At 47.1% G+C, this 22,824-nt stretch overlaps 1 protein-coding gene across 1 annotated transcript in view; it reads right to left on the minus strand.

The window, feature by feature from the left end:
- The window catches only part of LOC146867705 (glutathione S-transferase omega-1-like), a 134,914-nt gene extending 112,464 nt beyond the window's left edge, over positions 1-22,450 (minus strand). The window contains exons 1-3 of the mRNA XM_085607080.1: positions 22,152-22,450; positions 20,301-20,409; positions 12,299-12,521 (exon numbers count right to left, since the gene is read on the minus strand). Coding sequence (XP_085463206.1) covers positions 12,299-12,521; positions 20,301-20,409; positions 22,152-22,182 — 363 coding nt within the window. The 5' untranslated portion in view covers positions 22,183-22,450. The remainder of the gene's footprint in view (positions 1-12,298; positions 12,522-20,300; positions 20,410-22,151) is intronic.
- Between the last annotated feature and the right edge of the window lie 374 nt (positions 22,451-22,824).

The raw sequence follows: 22,824 nt of genomic DNA on the forward strand, positions 1-22,824 counted from the left end.
CATGGAATGTACGGGGACTCCACACCATGGCAAGGAGGCATAAGATTCACGCTTATCTGGTGCGCAGGGGTGTTCAGATTGCGCTATTACAGGAGACGCACTTAACGACGCAAGAGGGCATTGCGCTGCTGCGTAGGTGGAGAGGGCAAATATTTAACACCACATACTCCGCCTTTGCAAGGGGAACTCTGATTTGGATAAGAGCGGGGACCCCCTTCCAAGTAGTTAGGCACACAATAGATCCAGAGGGTAGGTATGTGGCTGTTGAGGGCAAACTCAGGGGCCGGGACATTGTGCTATGTAGTGTGTATGCACCCAATATGGACCAAGGGCCTTACTTCACGAAACTTTCAGGAGTACTGGCCGGTTACCTGGCAGGTCCTATCCTGCTGGGAGGGGACTTTAACTCAATAGCAGACCCTGCACTAGATAGGTCCCATCCGCCATTAGGGACATCCCCGGTACACTGGCTAGCGAAGCGTAGGCTCGAGTGGCAGGGGAGGTGGGGCCTGGAGGATGCTTGGAGGGCACAACACCCAACAACGAGGGACTACTCATATTACTCAACACTGCATGACCTACATGTCAGGCTAGATGCTTTTTTGTGCTCCCCGGCCGTGCTCCAGTCAGTGGCACACACAGAGTATTTAAACCGCACGTTGTCCGACCACAACCCTTTACTACTGACGCTAGACTGGATGACCGAGATCTCGAGGGTCCCAACGTGGCAGCTGAGGCCTGATACACTAGATGACCCACCATACCGGGAGGCACTCGGAGAGAGGATTACTCAATACTTTAACGAGAATAGCGGATCCACGGCGACCAGAGCGATGGAGTGGGACGCTTTCAAGATAGTTGTTAGGGGACATTGTATAGGGAAATATGCCGGAGTGCGCAAGACTCTGTTGGAGGACTTGGACAAGGCGGAGGGGAAGTTACGGGCGGTTGAGGTGGCGCGACCTGGTCACCCCGAGGTCCAGGAGGCAGTTTGCGAGGCTAGGGAGGCGGTGGCGGTTGAAGTGGAGAGGCTCCGCAGCTTCGACTACAAGAACTATTTGGTGAGAGCACACGCAGAGGGGGACAAAGCGGGAATGCTGCTAGCTTGGCTGGCCAATCCCACTAAACGTAGCCAACCGATCTTGGCCATAGAGAGGGGGGGAGGCGGCATGGTCACAGCCCAGATGGATATACTGGATAGTTTCTGCTCGTACTATGGGACGCTTTACAAAAGCGCGCTGGAGGGGCTGGAGGGGGACATTGACGCCTTTCTGGAGGGGCTGCAGCTGCCACGACTTGACCAGGAAGAAGCGGAGGCCTTAGGCAAAGACATAGACCTAGCGGAAATCAGGGGGGCAGTGAAACGAATGGCTCGGAACAAAACCCCGGGCCTGGACGGTTTGCCCATAGAATTTTATGGTAGATACCTGGATCAACTGGCCCCGAGGCTCCAGGAGGTGTATAAAGAGGCCAAGAATAGGGGTGGACTGCCACAATCTATGTGCGAGGCACTGATGATCCCACTGCTGAAGCCGGGAAGGGAGGGTACCGACCCGGCTTCTTACAGGCCGCTGTCAATGCTGACAGACTATAAAATCCTGAGCACCATACTGGCGACCAGACTGCTGCAGCACATGCCGAGACTGGTTCATGGTGAGCAGTCGGGGTTCATCCCTACGAGGAACACCACCGCTAATATCCGCCGACTAATCCGCTTGCTGGGGGACCCGATGGCGAGCGCACGAGCGCCACTCGTCTTATCAATCGATATAGAGAAGGCATTCGATAGCCTAGAGTGGGATTATCTGTACAGAGCCATGAAGCGTTTTGGCCTCGGTGAAGGATACATCGGTTGGACAAAGGTCCTATATGCCTCAGCAGTGGTGAGGGTGCGGGTAGGATCCCTCATATCGAGCCAGTACCAAGTGAGCCGGGGCACCAGACAGGGGTGCTCACTTTCCCCGCTGTTGTTTGCGCTGGCAATAGAGCCCCTCGCGGCGGAGGCCAGAACAGGCCGTTACTACAGGGGGTTGGACTACAGAGGGACCCCGCAACTTATCTCACTATATGCAGATGATCTGCTTTTGTTCTTGGAGGACGCCGCAGATGCGCTGAAAGGCGCGGAGAGGCTTCTTGCGGGATTTGGCAGGATATCTGGGCTACAAGTCAACTGGTCCAAGACCTGTTTGTTTCCGCTGCGCCAGGGCGAACCGCGACCTGACATCCGGCCACTGCTCAACTGGGAGCCTAGTTGCCTTAAATACCTAGGAGTACATATATACCATTCTGCTGTAGATACGCTGGAAGGCAACGTGGGACGCTGTATACGAGCACTGAAGGGCAGCATGTCATTTTGGGCCACACTCCCGCTCTCGGTAACAGGACGAATCTCATTATTAAAAATGATAGCTTTGCCACGTCTCCTATACTACTTCCGCACGCTCCCGGTGTGGATACCGGGCTCTATTTTCCGGCAGCTGCGATCGTTATTAGTCTCGTTCCTCTGGGGCACGGGACGGCGCAGAATTGCGATGGCGACTCTGACCCGGCCAAAGGACGAGGGGGGCCTAGCGGTCCCAGACTTCGAGTTTTACTATCTGGCGGCGCAGCTACAGATCTTTACACAGGAGGTGGCAAGAGTATACCGGGGGCCGGAGCAAGACAGAGAGGGAGGCACCCCTCGCCATGTGCTGGCGTATATCACGCTGCAGCAGAGGCTGGTTGTCGGAGACTTGTCCATGGAGGAACAGACGTTCAGGCAATGCTGGAACCGATCGCAGCGTCGAGCGGGAGTGCGGCGCCCGTATGCGCCGGAGATACCGCTGGGAATGGTGACGGCGCTCCCGCACGGAGGAGATTGGTCGGGATTACAGGTGTGGGAGGAGGCGGGCCTACAAATGTTGGGCGACTTGTACGAGGAGGGTGCGTTGATCCCTTATCAAACTCTGCAGGAGCGGTTTGGTCTTCCGAGGGGAGATTTTCTGATGCACGCGGCAGTGACTGGAGCGATACAGGCGCACTGGGGAGAGGGGCTCCTGGAGCCTACCACATCTGCGGCTTGCCAATACACCATGATGTCTGCTGGCACCTACAAAGCAGTGGCTTGTCTGTACTCCAGAATGATGCGCGAAACCTTACAGCCGATGGCGGCGCTGAAGGCGAAATGGGAGCTGGATATACAAACAGAGATCCCTGACACCACATGGGCGGGTATAGTGAGGAGGGCCAGGAAGAGCACAAGGAACGCACGCTTCCAGATGATACACTTTTATATCCTCCACAGGGCCTACCTCACACCAGGTAAAATTGGAAAATATTTCGGAGTGGAGGATGCGGCGTGCCCTAGATGCGGCGCAATAGGAGCAGAGCTAGGTCATATGCTATGGGACTGCCCTCACCTGCGCGAATACTGGAGGGAAGTGGGCGGGACACTGGCTGAGGTAACGGACAGGGAATTGCAATATAGCAAGGCGGTCTGTGTCCTGCACTGGTTTCCTCACACGCCCAAGAACAAGACCACAAGTAAATTTATAGATATGGGCCTCCTCTTGGCAAAGAGGGAAGTGACGACACTCTGGAAGTCGAAGGTGGGCCCCACGCATGGGAGGTGGATTAAGGAACTGCAGAAATGGGCGGCGAGTGAAAGTACACTTAGATACCAACTGGCGAGTCGTAGGTCTGATGATGGGGCACTAGAGGCGGCCACAGAGTGGGAGGTGTTGGTGCAGGCCCTGCGCAATAGCGCGGTTGAGGAGGAAGAGGAGCCCTCTGATCCTGATGATGATCCCCGGAACGTCCCAACCACACATACACAGTAGATAGTCATTTACTTCTGATACGTACCCAAGACTACATATTAAGGCCGAGACCAGTCGTAGGCGAGGGCACTGGAGGGTGGAGAGGGACGGGGATAGGGGGATAGGGACTGGGGAGGGGGAGTGACTGGGTGGGGGGAAGGGGGGAGAAAACTTCAAAGCGGAACGCAGACATCCTATAATGATATAAACAAATGTACAGGTTGAAATATGGTTAAGTATAATGACCTATATGTTAGCGCTGCCCGGCCTCTGGGATGTGGGCTCACAAGCTGTGTACGGAAGCCTCATGGCCAAGAAAGGAAACGGCACTGGCATTTGCGGTGCAGGGTCATTATGTATGTAAGCTGCTTATCCTATTGTTCTGCAATAAAAACGGTTTTTCAAAAAAAAAAATGGGTGGTGTCGATAGAGTATATCAGAGGTTGGAACCTTACACTGCTGTTCGTAAGGCTTACATTTGGTATAAGAAGTTGGCCATCCATCTCTTCAATTTAATGCTTTTGTTGTGTTCAAGGAGTGTTCGCCTGCGTCAAAGATGACTTTTGTTCAGTTTCAGGAGTCTGTGATAGGCAGCCTTGATGTTGTGGAACAGGCAAGTGTTGGAGTGGTGGAGGATGTGGCTAGATTGAAAGAGCGCCACTTTCCTGATTTAATTCCTCCCACGCCCCAAAAAAACAATCCAGGTAAGAGATGTAGAGTCTGTTTGCGAAGAGGTATGCGGAAGGAGAGTCGTATGCACTGTGCCGCTTGTCCTTCTAATCCTGGGCTGTGTGTGCCCACATGTTTCAGATTGTATCACACTCGAAAGAGTTTTTGGGAGCAACCATGAGTATAATAGTGTACTGCCTGGTCTGTATGGTTTTATATAGTTGTTGTTCAGTTTCACTGTTGGCATAAGAATGATGTCTTTAGTTACTGCTGTTGTTTTTGTAGTTATAGTTTTGTATCTAGTTACAACTTGTTTGTGTTTTTATTCTAGTTAAAAAAAATTAATGACGGTGTGCGTGGACTGGTGCTTGGCTGACTGTGTGCGTGAACTGGCTCTTGGCTGACAGTGTGCGTGGACTGGTGCTTGGCTGACTGTGTGCGTGGGCTGGCGCTTGGCTGGCGGTGTGCATGGGCTGGCGCTTGGCTGGCGGTGTGTGTGGGCTGGCGCTTGGCTGGCGGTGTGCGTGGGCTGGTGCTTGGCTTCCGGTATGCGTGGGCTGGTGCTTGGCTGGCGGTATGCGTGGGCTGGTGCCTGGCTGGCAGCTTGCATAATTGGTGCTTGGCTGGTGGTGAGTGGACTGGCGCTTGGCTGGCAGTGTGCGTGGACTGGCGCTTGGCTGGCAGTGTGTGTGGACTAGTGCTTGGCTGGCAGTGTGCGTGGAATGGTGCTTGGCTGGCGGTGAGTGAGCTGGCAATTGGCTGGCAAAGTGCGTGCGCTTGGCTGGCGGTGTGCGTAGACTGGCGATCGGCTGGAAGTATGCGTGGACTGGCGCTTGGCTGGCAGTGTGCGTGGAATAGTGCATGGCTGGCAATGAGTGAGCTGGCGCTTGGCTGTCGGTGTGCGTGTGCTTGGCTGGTCATTTTGAGATAGGCAATTTTGAGGTCACCTCAATACATTGTGGGCCCTTGCTGTCGTGGGTACTTGGGCCTCCCACACGAGTGAGGCACCATTTTTATTAGGAGACCCTGAGGAACACTGGGTGGTAGGACATTTGTGTCAGCCCGGTGATGCCACAACTTTCCCACACAAAAATGTGCGAAAAAAGTGATTTTTTCAGCTAAATTTGAGGTTTGCAGGGGATTCTGGGTAAGGAAACTTTGGGGGATCCACGCAAACCATACCTCCCAGAAATCCCCTGGGTGTCTAGTTTTCAGAAATGTGTGGGTTTGGTAGGTTTCCCCAGATGGCCGCCGAGCACAGGGCCAAAAATTAAGGTGACCCCCTTGCAAAACCAGGTCGTTTTGAGATAGGCAATTTTGAGGTCGCCTCAATACATTTTGGGCCCTTGCCTGTCGCGGGTACTTGGGTCTCCCACACAAGTGAGGCACCATTTTTATTGGGAGACCCAGGGGAATGCTGGGTGGTAGGAAATTTGTGTCAGCCTGGTGATGCCACAACTTTCCCACACAAAAATGTGCGAAAAAAGTGTTTTTTTCAGCTAAATTTGAGGTTTGCAGGGGATTCTGGGTAAGGAAACGTTGGTGGATCCACGCACGCCATACCTCTCTGGAATCCCCCAGGTGTCTAGTGTTAAAAAATGTATAGGTTTGCGAGGTTTCCCTAGGTGCCGGCAGAGCTAGGGTTCATAAAACTGCAGCTAGGCACTTTGCCAAAAAAGGGTCATTTTTCACTGTGAAATTGTGGTGTGTCCACGTTGCGTTTCGCGCCGTTTCATGTCACGGGCACTAGGCCTACCCACGCAAGTGAGGTGCCATTTTTCTCAGAACACCTTGGGGAATGCGGGGTGGGTGGAAAATTGTGGATCCACGCAGATTCCAGAACTTTCCACCACAAAAATGTGAGGAAAATGTGTTTTTTTGGACAATTTTTTAGGTTTGCAAGGGATTCTGGGTAACTGAACCTGGTGAGAGCCAGACAAGTCACCTCATCCTGGATTTCCCTGGGTGTCTAGTTTTCAAAAATGTATTGGTTTGCTAGGTTTCCCAAGGTGCCGGCAGAGCTACGGTTAAAAAACTACAGCTAGACACTTTGCCAAAAAAGGGTTATTTTACACTGTGAAATTGTGGTGTATACACGTTGCGATTTGCGCCGTTTCCTGTTGCGGGCACTAGTCCTACCCACACAAGTGAGGTACCATGTTTATCGGAAGACTTTGAGTAACGCGGGGTGGGTGGAAATTTGTGGATCCACGCAGATTCCAGAACTTTCCACCACAGAAATGTGCGGAAAATGTTTTTTGACACTTTTTTAGGTTTGCAAGGGATTCTGGGTAATAGTACCTGGTGGGAGTCAGTCAAGTCACCCCATCCCGGATTCCCCTGGGTGTCTAGTTTTTAAAAATGTATAGATTTGCTAAGTTTCCCTAGGTGTTGGCAGAGCTAGGGTTCAAAAGCTACAGCTAGGCACTTTGCCAAAAAAGGGTAATTTTTCACTGTGAAATTGTGGTGTGTCCATATTGCGTTTTGCACCGTTTCCTGTCGCGGGCACTAGGCCTACCCACACTAGTGAGGTACCATTTTTCTTGGAAGACTTTGGGGAACGCTGGGTGGGTGGAAATTTGTGGATCCACGCAGATTCCAGAACTTTCCACCACAGAAATGTGCGGAAAATTTGTTTTTTTGACAATTCTTTAGGTTTGCAAGGGATTTTGGGTAACAGCACCTGGTGGGAGCCAGTCAAGTCACCCCATCCTAGATTACCGTGGGTGTCTAGTGTTCAAAAATGTATAGGTTTGCTAGGTTTCCCTAGGTGCCGGCAGAGCTAGGGTTAAAAAACTACAGCTAGGCGCTTTGCCAAAAAAGGGTAATTTTTCACTGTGAAATCGTGGTGTGTCCACGTTGTGTTTTGCGCCGTTTCCTGTTGCGGGCACTAGGCCTACCCACACAAGTGAGGTACCATTTTTCTTGGAAGATTTTGGGGAATGGGGGGTGGGTGGACATCTGTGGATCCATGCATATTCCAGAACTTTCCACCACAGAAATGTGAGGAAAATGTGTTTTTTTAAACAATTGTTTAGGTTTGCAAGGGATTCTGGGTAACAGAACCTGGTGAGATCCAGACAAGTCACCCCATCCTGGATTCCCCTGGGTGTCTAGTTTTTAAAAATGTATTGGTTTGCTAGGTTTCCCTAGGTGCCGGCAGACCTAGGGTTAAGCAACTACAGCTCGGCACTTTGCCAAAAAAGGGTCATTTTTCACTGTGAAATTGTGGTGTGTCCACAGTGCGTTTTGCACCGTTTCCAGTCGCGGGCACTAGGCCTACCCACACTAGTGAGGTACCATTTTCCTTGGAAGACTTTGGGGAACGCTGGGTGGGTGGAAATTTGTGGATCCACGCAGATTCCAGAACTTTCCACCACAGAAATGTGCGGAAAATTTGTTTTTTTGACAATTCTTTAGGTTTGCAAGGGATTTTGGGTAACAGCACCTGGTGGGAGCCAGTCAAGTCACCCCATCCTAGATTACCGTGGGTGTCTAGTGTTCAAAAATGTATAGGTTTGCTAGGTTTCCCTAGGTGCAGGAAGAGCTAGGGTTAAAAAACTACAGGTAGGCACTTTGCCAAAAAAGGGTCATTTTTCACTGTGAAATTGTGGTGTGTCCATGTTGCGTTTTGTGCCGTTTCATGTCACGGGAATTAGACCTACCCACGCAAGTGAGGTAACATTTTTCTCTGAAGACTTTGGGGAACGCGGGGTGGGTGGAAATTTGTGGATCCACGCATAATCCAGAACTTTCCACCACAGAAATGTGAGGAAAATGTGGGTTTTTTGACAATTTTAGGTTTGCAAGGGATTCTGGGTAACAGAACCTGGTAGTCACCCCATCCTGGATTCCACTGGGTGTATCGTTTTCAAAAATGTATAGGATTGCTAGGATTCCCTAGGTCCCGGCAGAGCTAGGGTTAAAAAACTACAGCTAGGCACTTTGCCAAAAAAGGGTCACTTTTCACTGTGAAGTTGTGGTGTGTCCACGTTGCGTTCTGCGCCATTTCCTGTCGCGGGCACTAGGCCCATGCAAGTGAGGTACTATTTTCTCGGAAGACTTTGGGGAACATGGGGTGGGTGGAAATTTGTGGATCCACACAGATTCCTGAACTTTCCACCTCAAAAATGTGTTTTTTTGGACATTTTTTTAGGTTTGCAGGGATTCTGGGTAACAGAACCTGGTGTGAGCCAGTCAAGTCACCCCATCCTGGATTCCCCTGGGTATCTTGTTTTCAAAAATGTTTAGGTTTGCTAGGTTTCCATAGGTGCCGGCAGAGCCAGGGTTCATAAACTACAACTAGGCACTTTGCCAAAAAAGGGTCGTTTTTCACTGTGAAGTTGTGGTGTGTCCACGTTGCTTTTGCGCCGTTTCCTGACGTGGGCACTAGGCCTACCCATACAAGTGAGGTACCATTTTTCTCGGAAGACTTTGGGGAACACGGGGTGGGTGGAAATTTGTGGATCCACACAGATTCCATAACTTTCCACCCCAGAAATGTGAGGAAAATGTGGGTTTTTTTACATTCTTTTAGGGTTGCAAGGGATTCTGGGTAACAGAACCCGGTGAGAGCCAGACAAGTCACCCCATCCTGGATTCCCCTGGGTGTTTAGTTTTCAAAAATGTTTTGGTTTGCTAGGTTTCTCTAGGAGCCGGCAGAGCTAGGGTTAAAAAACTACAGCTAGGCACTTTGACAAAAAAGGGTCATTTTTCACTGTGAAAATGTGGTGTGTTCACGTTGCGTTTTGAGGTGTTTGATGTCGTGGGCACTATGCCTACCCACACAAGTGAGGTACCATTTTTATCGGGAGGCTTAGGGTAATTCAGATTTGTAAAGTAACTGTTATTACCTATTGACTTTTAATGCATTTCTGCCTTCCAAATGAAAGACAATATGTAAAAAAGAAGTCATTTTGAAAAATGCCAGATAATTCTCATGCTGGTATGAGTATTCCCAATTTTTGAAATGTGCAAATATCTACTGTTTATAAACTCTATATTTTGTTCTCATTTCAGAAATACATAGGTGTCTTTCATACCGATTTTTCCATGTATACATTTTCCCAGAATAATTGCTATATACCCGGTACATAATAAAAAAACATTGTAAGTGGCTGCTCAGTCCGGGTTCGTCGGGTTCTTGGTGAACCTACAAGTTCTTTCTATCCCCACAACCAGTAAGGTCCCGCAGATGTAACGGTATATTGCTTTCAAAGAACTGTCATAATTAGAAGAAGTTACAGGTGAAAACGTTGATACAAATGGCTGTTTTTTTCAACTAATTTTCAATTTTTCCTATATTTAACTGTTAGTTTCTATAAAGAAACCTTGAAGGATCTACACAAATGACCCCTTGCTAAATTCAGAATTTAGGCTACTTTACTAAAATGTATAGGTTTCCAGGACCCATTATTGCTTTCCTACCCATTTCTACCATTAACTGCAAGGCGTTTGAAAGCACAAACAATAGCAAAAATAGGCTATGTCCCAGAAAAATGCCAAAACTGTGTAAAAAACTGTTGGTTTTCTGACAAAAGTCTGCTTGTCCCTGACAGCTGGGAAGATGGTGATTTCAGCACTACAACCCCTTTTTTGATACCATTTGCAGGGAAAAAAACAGACGCTTTCATCTGTAGCCCTTTTTTCGCCATTTTTCCCCAAAAAAACTAAATTTTGCTGTATTTTGGCTACGTTCTGGATCCCCTCCAGGGGAATCCACAAACCCTGGGAACCTTTAGAATCCCCATGATCTTGGAAGAAAAGGGCGCAAATTTGGCGTGGATACCTTATGTGGTCAAAAAGTTACAGGGGCCTAAGCGCAAACTACCCCAAATAGCCAAAAAAGGCTTAGCACGGGGGGAGAAAGGGCCTAGCAGCGAAGGGGCTAGGCAGTGTTTCGTAGTCAGCTGACGTGCCTGCACAGCCCAAAATAGAAAAACAGACACAGACGTTTTAAATGCTGCAAAGATCCGGATATCCCTCGTGCATACACATTTCATATGCATTTTCAGTTGATTGTTTGGTAAAGTGAGCTACCTTTAACACTGCTGGCCTCTGAACCTTTCAATTGTTTCTTCATTTCAGCATGGCAGTGAACCTTGGGTGTTTATTTTTATTTGAATGTAACAGCAGCAATAACTCAAATCTCGCCTCCCTTACCTCTGTACCGTGGGCTTGGGCTTCAGGCCTGTTTAAAATTGAACTGCATGTGTAGTGGTGGTGGAGGAAGGACCACTTGCGGAGATTCGAGTATGTTAATTTCAGTCTGACTACAGCTGCTCTGTAAACTTGTTTATATGTTAATATGTTTTTTTCCACGACTTGTTTTTAAGGGTTGATAAATATGTGTTCAGCACAAATAATTTATGGTCATAAGCCAATGAGCTTTGTGCGCAGTTATGTGCCAAGGACTACAGGCAAATAGGGAGGAGGGTTGGGGGGGACTTGCATTTTTTCTCTTCTAGAATATGACCACGTTACTCCTTATGTTATTTGCTTTCAGGCTGCACAGTGATGGCAAGCTTCCTAAAAGTATAATTGTTTTAATTGGATCTGTCAACAACTTGAAACCATCTATACAGTGCTGTCCCATTTTTAATAAGGTAGATCTAGCACCAGCACTAAATTTAGTAATACATTTATTTCCGGTTAGGAGGACTTTTTTATTTTAAAGCCTTTGTTTCACTGCAACGTTAAGCTTTTAGTTTTCAGCTATTGGGGTTTCTGCTTCTCGGTATATCATTCTCTTCACTCCCTCTGACTCACTTATCTCTTTTCTACTTCTGTCTTCCACACCTTTTTTAGGTTAAAGCCTACCAGACAGCTAAAACCATCTTGGGGACATTCAGAAAACTACCCTAGGAATTCCTTCTGCCCAATGCTTACCATTGGCTTTATGGTTTGTAACTCACATATGCTTGTTTTAATTTAATTTGGTTGTGATCCTTTTATATTAACTGCATATTTTATAGTGATGCACATGTACCCTCTCAACATTGTAGTTTTGATAATCTACAGATTAATGCTATAATTTGACTGTATGCTAAAATCTAACATCTCATGTGTGCTGTACACTTAACTGCATTTGTGTGTGCTTATGGGTGCAGTTTAAATGGATTTTGAGTGCACCCACAAATCTGATTCCATGTACTGTAGATAAATATCAACACTTGGTAGGTGCAGTTTCATATGAGGATTTCCATAAGTAGGCCACGACATTTTAAAAGTATATATGTTGCATTGCATCCGTCTTTGTTAATAATATATACCCTGCGCTAATTGTAAAGCATTATCTGCCAATCACAAGGTTGCCTTAATGCAGGTGTGATCTGCTGCAGGCTGGTAACATTAGTTTTGAGAACCATGTTTTCAACCCTTCCCACCCTCCCATCATTGTTTTATAATTCCCACCTCTGCCCATTGCTACTTTCAATTTCCCTCATCCTTTCAACTTTGCTTTTAGTTCTCTCCCACCCTCCTTTAGTTGTTTTCAATCTACCCCCTCCCCCCCCTCCCCTCCTGTTGTTGCTTTTACTACCCTAATGCCAGCAAGGAAGAAGAAGCGGGTGGCACAGCCAAGCCAGTATTCCTTAATCAGACTGCATGAGCCAGTGTGTGGTAATTGTATAGCCATTCAATGCCTAGCGGCACAGCACCCAGGATAATGTGCTGCATGGTTAAACACTTGTAAGGCCCCAAAGGCGAGACCTATTGGTTATACCAATGCTTGTTTATTATGATATGAGTGCCAATAGTTTTTCTGTGAATTGTTTTGTCTATCTCAAATCCGGTTCCCTGCTGAAGTGCTGAGGTTTTTTTGCTAGACATACCTTCGAAAAACTTTCAAGGAGCATCTTCTGCTGTGCTTTCTGCAGTGGATCGGAAGGCGTCAGCTTCTTGCCGGGGTATGCGTCATCAAGGTAGTCACTTATGATTGTAGACTCTGAAATGATGTCACCTTTGCTGGTCTCCAAAACTGGCACCAGGCCAGAGGAAACTTTCTTCAAGAACCATTCTGGTTTACTTCTTAGATTAATATTGATGGTTTCAAACCTAATGGATGGGAGGGTGAAAGAAAATAATTAAAAAGACGACAATACTAAAATTGAACTGACTTAAGAAAATTGATTGGCATGTTTACATTGTTATTATTTAGGGTTACTTAGAACCTCTCAACATGTATAGTGGCATGGTCAGGTATATTTGACTGTTAGAATGTGATGAATGAAACTTGCTGGAGCAGACAAAAACCCTATGCTTAATTATTACATTGTATCCCACACCTCTGCTGTTCCTAAAGAGCGCAAATGACTGGTGTTATTGTTGCCTAATTTAAACGTACTAAGTTTGTAAACCTGCTTTGCCCTTCCTGGTAGTCAAGCCGAGACCTGTAGATCAGGCAAGTTTCGGCGACAAGAGGTTAACTTGTTTTTTTTTTTTTTTTTAAAACCTTTATTCGTATAAGTCAGATACACAGCTATTCAGCCGACATCCCGGAGGTTCGGCAGCTAATCAGTCAACACATGAAGTCCTCCATAGCTCTAATGCAGGATAAAGACAAAGGTTTCATTTTTGAAAACTACCTACAATAAACACAACAAGCAAGGCAGTATACACCACAAATTCGTGCCAGTTCCCAGCGGGGGCGCGGCCCCATTTCCAACGTCAAATCAAAGCCACCGATCGGGAGGATGAGGGAGAAGCAGAGGCGCTAACATTCTAACGGAGGTGCATCAGAAAGACCCAAGTCGGAAGTGAGGCTAGGGGGAAAGTTGCTCCTCTGGTGGTTCAATGGCAGGAGGCAGACATATGCCCCCCCTATATTGGTTCCAACTTCCCCATACCTTATGCCATTTCTTAGGCCTCCCCCGTGCACTATACACCGTTTTCTCCCGCAACATGCTCCAGTCCATGTTGTCCTTCCATGCAGCCAGGGTGGGCGGGCTATGAGAGCCCCACAGTCGTGCTATATCTCGCTTAGCCACCATATTGCCTAGGGTCGCCCATTGAGTCTGCGCTGCGTCATAATCCGTAGGACCCCACACATTCAAAAGACACCGCCGCGCCTCTGGGTGCAGTACAATACCCGTGACCTCCTGCATCACAACGTGAATCCGCTTTCAAAAGTCCGCAATCACACCACACTCCCATATGATATGTAGAAAGGTGCCCACCATCCCGCAGCCCCTCTTACATAGCCCATCCTCGGAAAAACCCATATGGACCAGCCGGGGCCCAGTGACATAAACTCTGTGCAGTATCTTAAGCTGGACCAGCCGTAGTCTGGCGGGGATCGCGACCTCCTTAGGAGAGGAGACGGCGTATTGCCAATCCTCATCGTCCAGCTCAAGGCCGTCCCTAGTCCACTGATCCCGCACCCCCAGGAGGAGGTCGGTCCGGACGTTCACAAGCTTTTTGTAGATTAGGGAGATTGTGCTCTCCGGCATATGGCTGTCCAGGATCCGGTCCTCCAAGGGAGAGGACTCAGGCACCTTTTCCCCCTCAACGAGTACCGACCGCAGCGCATGGCGCACCTGCGCATACCGGAAATATTCCGTGCCCTCCAGCGCATATTCCGTCCGTAGCTCGTCAAACGACTTAATCCGCCCCTTGGCCAGCAGGTCACCCACCCTGGAGATGCCAATCAGATCCCATTTCTCGAATCCCTTAGAGTGCCAAAGTTTCCCCAGCATATCGGAGTCATACAACGGAGTGGCGAGGGTGAGCCTATCTTTCCAGCCCAACGAGTTCGTGACTGTCTTCCACACATTCACCGCCACCCCGGTCGGCCCCGTGAGGGACCCAGCCGGGGGCCTCGAGTAAAGTGCTCTATAGTAGCCACCCCCACGCAGCAACCACCGGTCCATAGCAAAGCCAGGGCTAAGCGCCGGGCCGTAGACTCCATGATTGATCGCACTCAGTTGTGAGGCCCAATAGTATCTTCTGATGTCGGGAAGCGCGATACCCCCATCGTACCAAGGAAGAGTTAGTTTTGCTATCGCTATACGCGGACGGCCGTCCCACAGCAGCGAGCGCTGGAGACTCTCAACCTCCCGAAAGTAGCTGGCCGGAACCAGCTCCTGGGTGTTCTGCAGGGCATAGAGAAAGCGGGGAAGAGACATCATTTTGAATAGCACAGCACGGCCAAGGAGGGAAAGCGGCAGCCGCCGCCAGCCCGCTACATCCCGCCGCAAGCGCGCCAACGGAGGGACCAGGTTCCTCTCGTACCGTACCGTTGGGTCGGTAGAGATATAAATCCCAAGATACATGAAACCCTCCCGGGCGATCTGGATCGGGCAATTCCGCGGGGGAACCGGGACGTCTCCACACAGGGCATACAGATATGACTTCCCCCAGTTAATGGTTAGTCCCGAATTCCTCCCAAAGGAAGTCAAAATGTCGCAGACAACTATGAGGGACTTCCGGGGTGAAGTGAGATAGAGCAGGATATCATCGGCATAAAGGGAGATGCGGTCCTCGTGGTCAGGTGACCAGCGACTCCCCCTCACATCTGGGTGCCATCGTATCCAGGCCGCCAGCGGCTCGAGAGCAAGAGCAAACAACAGCGGCGACAGAGGACAGCCCTGCCTGGTACCCCTCCCCAGCTCGAAGGGACGGGACGCCCTACCGTTGACCGCAACTTTAGCGAGAGGTCCTTCATATAATAGTCTCACCCAGCCCACAAATCCGGGTCCGAAGCCGAATTTCGCAAGCGCAGCCCACAGGTATTCCCACTCTACCGTATCGAAAGCCATCGTTGCGTCGAGCGCTGCCACAATGGCCGGCTCCCGCATCGTCCCCACCCTTGCGATCACTCCGTGGATGCGCCTAAGGTTCAACGCGGTGTTACGATGCGGGATGAAACCGGATTGGTCAGGGTGGATCAGATCGCCGATCACCCTGACCAAACGGTTAGCGAGGATTTTAGCGAGGATCTTCGGCTCGGCATTAAGGAGCGAGATCGGCCTATATGAGCTGCACCTGTTCCTGGGCTTACCGTCTTTATGTATGACCACGATTGTTGCCAGAAGAGGTTAACTTGTTGACCTTTCTTGGGCAGTGGCGTAGCAAGGTCAGGTGGTACGCGGTGCGGAAAATTTCTTGTCACCCCCGACTTGACAAAATGGCAAAATATGTGTTTAAAACACATATTTTTGCCATTTTGTCACCCCGCTCAGTGATGACACCTCCTCAGCACCCACTGCTTTAGCGTGATAAGATATTTAATTCTGACTGAGCCCTATTCAGCATGCTGCCAGTCACCCCTATCTTTCCTACAGTTCGGCTCCCTTGCCCACTACATTTTCAGAGTTAAAGAAATAAAAAGATGAGCTGAAGGTGTCAAAAGAGAGTGTCATGAGGTAAAGTGGAGAAAGGGGGGACTGAAAGAAATAGAATGAGGATCCCCGTTTTATTAGCATTAAGCTTCAAACAGCTATTAGCCATCCACTAGGTCTATTCTACTAACCATCAGACTTGGAGAAGTGTGACATTTTGGACTATTGCAGGTCATTCCAAGCTGTAGGGGTGGCCAGGAAGTGCTATTGATGCATTGATTTGCTAAACACTCCTGTTGTGCTCATTAAATAGGCTGACAGAGTCACCATGTGGTGTACTTTCATGAACAAGAACGGCAGTTTTGCAAAAAGAATAGGTGCCAGGGCTCTAGTCGGGAGGCCTCCGCAGCATGCCAGACCCATATTGCCGCTGTTAGCGTTTGTTCAATTACAGTACCTACACAATTACTAACCAGCACACTGCCACAAGTGTGACTTTTCAGACTATTTCCAGGCCCCCAAAGCTATAAAAATAGCTTGGGCAGCAGGTATTAGTTGTTTTTAATGCTAACTGAATTGATAAATAATTGCTGGTCTGCTCATCTCTAAATTATACAAACAGTACCACCATGTGGCTGCTGTCATAAGTACTGGTGTTGATAATTAAATGCAAGTACCGAAAATTAAGTGCCTGTGCCAAGAACTGGAAACCGTTGGCTCAAGTTAAAAGTAAATGAGTGCCCCAGCACAAATCAAGCACTAAATAGTGAGGGTGCACAAGTGATATATCCAACCCATACAGGGCCGGACTGGCCATAGCAGGCACCAGGCGTTTCCCCAGTAGGCTGCTAGGGTGGGGGCCGGTTTTGGGCCCCTGGGGGGCCGTTTTTGTTACCGGGGGCGACAATATCGGCCCCCGGTAACAAAAACGGCTGAAACTGGCCCTCGCAAACTGCTCACCTGCACTCCCCCTCACCCCAGGGGGCGCCGGCTGAGCAGTTTGCCAGGGTCGGTTTCTGTTCTCAGTCCGGCGCTGAACCCAGAGGCGTTTAGCAAATGGAGTTTGCTGGTGGATCATACCAACTGGAGATTCCATGAGAAAAGGGTGTAACCTGGGAGAGTTTACCAAGAGAATGGGATGCTAAGCAATCGAAGCCTAATTGTCACAGAGAGGGTACTCTAGTATTTGTCAGCAGAGTGGTGACTTTATGGAGTGGATTCCAATCTCCAAAATATGATAATATCAATGTTTAAGGAAATAAGAGTTTTGCAGCCGCTCATGAACAGTGCAAGAAATTCTCTGTGGGCTACATTTCACATTTACTATTTAATACAGTACACATTTGAATGTATTAGAGAAACAAAAGTCCTGGGATACTTTAAGCAGAGTTACAAATTTCCATAAAGGAATTCCTCTGCCCAAGAAGAGCTGTAGCTTCAGTGGTGCAACAGGACCAGGGCTCAGAGTGGTCGGGGATCTTGCCCACTCTGCAGGTTCACTTTATTTAAAAGGCCACCTGAACCAACTCTTTTTAGGTTGGGCCTATGACAGCACATGCACTGCATGCACTCTGCTTGTTTACTATAAAGGGCATGGAGCCTGCCCATTGCTTAACATTTGCTGGTTTCATTTTCACTTTTCTTTGCTACCTCCTAATTGGCCAGTCCATGCCAAGAGTCACTTCTGTTCCTTTCTGTGGAGCATTGTAAGAGAGCAGATTGATTCAATTTAATTAATGCCCATCTGCTGCTCATCTCATGCTGTGATTGAGGTACTATTTCTTCTTACCCAATCCCACTGCCCCCATCTGGAGCTACCTACCTACTCACCTGCGCATACTTTGTCAAGTTATTTATAGCTGCCACCGCCATTGGGAGCTCCTTAGAGGACGGAGAACAGTTAGTTCAACGTGGTTGCGATGGGGTGCTTTGTTAATCTCCGTACTTCTCGACAGGGCGCAGTGGCCCCTGCCCTGCCACACTGGATAGTCACGTCTTGCTAGAGTCTGGACCTTCCAATATATTGCAAAAACCCGTTTGACGATTAGCAGCACCAAGTTTATATATCGGTTGGCTGTGCTTCCCGCTGTGCGGCACTTGTACAGGCCCTAGTAAGAAGCTAGCAATGCAATCCAAATAAAGGAAGCACAATGGTTGAGCAACTCAAAGGACGGTGACTTCATGCATTTTAATAGTATAATTTTTAGGAAAATGGATGCTTCCTACAGTAAACCAATTATGCCTACAACTCCACAGCGAAGCAATGTAACGTTGCTAAAATTATTTTTCTCAACGAATATTGCCCTGTATACAACTTGCCTGGAAATGAAGGGCCTGATTATGAGTTAGGTGCAGTTGCTTCGGCTTTCCGCCGGCACAGCTGCAACAAACCCGCGCAATGACCGACCACCATATTAGGAGTTTAACTCATGTATGGCAGACGGTCTTTCGCCTTTCCCATGGCGATGCCTGAAAAACAGGCAACACAATGGGAACAGCAAAAAAGTTCCAGCAAGACATGGACGGTGACCTCCATGCCGTGCAGGAACTTTGGGGGAATACAGACACGGGGGAACATGTTTTTTTTTCCTCATTCGCCTCCGACCCCAGCTAACTTGGAATCAGAAGGTCGCCACTGTTCCTCTGTTAGGAGAAGTAGGCCTTGGGGTGATCCTTTGCGCCCTTTTTGTCCCCCACCTACCAGTGGTGTACCGACTTCCTTCCAGTTACTGACCTCGCGTTGTTAATGAGAGGGTGGTCATGCTCTCTACAAGTTTCTTAGAACCGATGGCTGATGCTGTTGGCCTACCTTTTATCGAAAGCTGGGGCCCCTAGGGTAATAGCACAATCCAGCACAGTCTGAGAGCTTCCCTGAGGCTTAATCATAGGACAAAAAGTAAAAACAAAAAATGATAATGTATTGTGCACCAAAACCAAAACAAAAAGAAAATAAATTAAACTAAAGTCCAATTTAACAAACAGTCCCAGATAGCTCTCTTCTTCGAGTTCTTCAATCTGGCCAGGTCTGTCTTTGATGTTTTATACAGGGCGGATAGCCAGTCCGTATGTGTGGGGGGTATAGTCTCGACCCATCTCTTACATATTTCCCGTCTGGCTAATAGTATAGCAAAAAATAGAAAATCTCTATTACAGCAGCCAGTAATGTTACTTAATATGCCAAAGATAATGAGCTTAAGGGAAATTTGTATTATGTGACCCAAAATAGACGTTAAGGAGTCTCCAACGCCTTCCCACAATACGGAAAGAGATGGGCAAGCCCAAAACATATGTACATCTGGAACACTCTCCAAATTACATTTTTTACATCTAGCAGGTGGGCCTTTAGACATTTTGGAGAGCCTCGCCGGGGATAGCTAGGCTCTGTGTGAGGTGAAGTAGTGGCTCCTCCTCAGCCAAGCTGGTTTAACAACCGAGAAGAGAGTGTTATAAGAAGTTTGCCACAGATCCACCCAGTGTGTCCCTGGGAAGGATTCCCCCCACAGCTCTCCGGCTAACTTAAAATCTCCATCAATAGCTTCTTCGATTGCCCAATAAAAGAATGCGATCTCTTTCTTCCCTGCTGGTTTATTAACCAGATGTTCTCCCAAGGGGTTCCCCAGCCCTAACTGACTTTTTAGATTCTGGGACCAGCTTTCTAGCTGCAAGTATTTAAATCTAGACATACCATCCTCCAGTTTATCATTTAGTTCCACCCAAGGTAAAAGCGATCCATCTCCCGCTAGATATCCTCATACTAATAGCCCAGCTGTTTTTAAGGGGACTGCCAACAATCCTCTCCCCGATATTCAGTATTATGCTTGGGCCTTTCAGCTAGTACACTCTAGAATGCTGCTAAAATCCCCAGATTCTTCAGGGAGAGGCAAAATGTTTTTAGCTATGTTACAACAATCGGGACTTCCATATGAAGGTTTTCTATTCAAATATGGGGACAAAAAATTCTTTAAGAAGGTTAGACTGAAAGTCCTAAGCAGTGCAGCTCAGATTTGGGCCAGAATTAAAAAACGAATGGGCCTTGAATATTACGCAAGGCTAGCTCCTTTGTGGGATAGTCCAGGAACTCCTAACTGTGTTAAAGATTTGTTGGCTTTCCCCTTAAAAACTGGAGAACATGTTGTGCCCCCTGAATGTATCCTCATGGCGGGGTGGACCATGGGGGCCCTGTAGGGCCCCCTTTGTTCCTCCACCGTCAACATTTTCATGGCGGGGCAACCACCATGAAATGGCTGGCGGTGGAGGAACTTGTAATATGTTCAGCGGGACTGAGCATGTTACATTGTGGCACAGCCGGTGGTCTTCCTTCACAATGACTTTCAAAGTTGTAATACGATGTACTGCCACTGCGAGTCTGCCCGACTCAAAATCTGCTTATTATGTTTAAACAGAATTAAGTTTAGTTTTAAAAAATAAATAAATAAAACTGAATAGTTTAAACTAGGTAAAACCTATTAAAATATTTACAAATGGATATAACTAGGGTTGATACCCTGCACATTACCATAGTAATACAAAGGTTTCAAATTGTGTTAATTCTTACTTGATTCCTTTGGCTGCCAAGACGATTCGTGCTCTGTGGGCATAGGGACAGAACCTCATACTGTAGATGCGGATCAGTCCCTCCGGAACTGGACCAGGAGCAGAGCTTCCTAGAATAAAGATGGGGTTCAAGAGAACAGGGTTTAATAGCCTTGTAAAAACATGTTTCACAGTACAATTCTCTCTTAATACAAGATTAGACATTAATGATGAAGAACAATTTACAAAGATCTTCCACATACAACCTGTAAGTCGTTATATTTTGAAATAAAATATCAACATATAATTACATATTTGTGTTGTGAAATGTATAGTTGTCAGCTGTTGCGTAATTCATGGTCAGCTTGTTGAGGCCTCTGGTCCTACAAGTGAGACTCCAGGTGATGATCTGGTTCTCCTCTACCAGTGGTCAACGAGGGTGAGATCTGAGGGGCACGACGTGACCATACTTTTTTAATTTAAGAAAAACAGTTCCCCTACGTTTTTTTGAAAACACAACAATCCCGGGGACGTTTATTTCCTACAATTGAAATGCTTCAGCTGAAGTGTAAAGCTTGGGGTCTCTTATGCCGTGAACCCAAGGAAAGGGCAGAAAGCTAAACAAGCCTTCTTGCCAGGGTGCCTGCTTGCCTGAAAGAAATGTAAATATGCACAACTGGTTAATCTGCAGTTGTAAAGGGTGCTTGGAACCGGTTTTGGCTTTAATGGATGGAATAACTTTAAGCCTCCTGATGACACAGATTTATTCTTTTTGAGTGATATTGCATTGGAGTTACCATCTGAGCTGTGAAGTGTGCGCTTTTAAAGGACGCTTATAAAAACTGTACTATGTACAGTCTGGGCATTACTAAATTCTATATTTTGGAAGCCCTTTTTTTCTCAAGCCTTTTTGTACATTTCGTAGCAGCTTTTCTTATGCAGTGTGTAATTAAACTTTTAAAAAATCACTTACTTATTCACAGTGCTTTCTGTCACAGTCTGGGACCTCCTAGCACTAATCATACACAAGTCACTATTCTCCACTGCACCAACCAAGATTCGGCTGTCTGAGACACAGAACTCTCCAGGGCATTAACTAATAGAGGTCTCTTAATGTAGAATAGTGCATTCCCCACCGATTAACATAACGCGTTTATTTACCAGTTAACCTGCGCCTTTTTTATGTGTAGTTAACTGAAGATGAAAGACAGTGAAAAAAGTTACAGAATGTTGTTTTTTAACGTGATGCCTTTGCATCACAGTTCGTATACTTTATTTCAATGCACTTCAACCACTGTCCTCTACCCATGAATTTTGAGGCTTTTCCCGGTCTGTTCTATGATATTTCCACTGACGACCTTTGATCTGTACAATAATAATTCCTCTGCTTTGTCATTCCTGTCTACCGCAAGAAATATACACATTCCCCGACGAACTTCAAATCTGCCTTCTGTGAAGTAGTCGAGCCACTGAGGCATAGATGGGTTTGGGCGTTGGACTACACCAAATGGAATGAATTATAGGAATTCATTTTTTAGTCACAGTTTGACCACTCCTTGTACAATAAAAAAATAAAAAATAAAATATAATATATATATATATATATATATATATATATATATATATATATATATATATATATATATATATATATATATATATATATATATATATATATCCCTATTTACGGTTCATGTGACCTACATAAAACAAGAGTTGACAGTTCGACAGCCTATTCTTTTTAAAGTAATGTCATACATTTTCAAAGTGAATAAAGGAACATCCAGTGTGATATCCGGTTTAATATGAGAGAATGCCATGACTCTAAGTAAGACTGGTCGCGGAAACGACAATAAAAAGAAGGACATTTTACCTTCCCGCAAAGTCTTTGCAGACGCAGCCATCCCTCTCGAATGTTGCAAATGGGTCTGTAAGCCTTCTCCTTTGCACTGCGAGTCCTTGTGATGTGAAGTTTCTGAAGGAATTAGGGTTGGTGGTGTAACATCGTCCAGCTACGTCACACTGCCAGTTGCCTCCTAACTCTCACGACAGGAACCCGGAGGAGCTCTGCTCTGAAGTCTGAGGCTGCAGTTCCCTGAAGACCTTTCTGGTGTAAACTGCTGGGCCTCCCTCAGCAACACTCCATTTATCAGATAAGCATACACACAAAACACTCCCCTGCCCTCTACGGTTAAAGAGCAAACACTTCTTCAGAAATTGCTGAGTCACTGAGGAGCTTCAGAATTTATAAAAGTAAGTCTCCTTTTTAGGGGGAATTTTAATTATTTTGTATAATTTTAACAGTATGGAAATTATCTATGTATTTGGATTTGGACATAACACGCGTCGTGTGGTTTTTTTTTGCTTTAAATTGGATTTTCACATTTTTTTATGCAATAAAGCAAATAACTTTTTTTGCTCACTAATATGTACGCCTGGACGACAGACAAGGTCGGCCATCATCCATTCTTCTCACGTTTTCCAGATAACTCTTCTCCCATATTTAAGAGCAATGAAAAGAAAGTGAACTTTTTTTGGAAGACCAA

Source organism: Triturus cristatus, chromosome 1_2 (genome assembly GCF_964204655.1).
Source record: "Triturus cristatus chromosome 1_2, aTriCri1.1, whole genome shotgun sequence".
In the NCBI taxonomy this organism is placed as follows: Eukaryota; Metazoa; Chordata; class Amphibia; order Caudata; family Salamandridae; genus Triturus; species Triturus cristatus.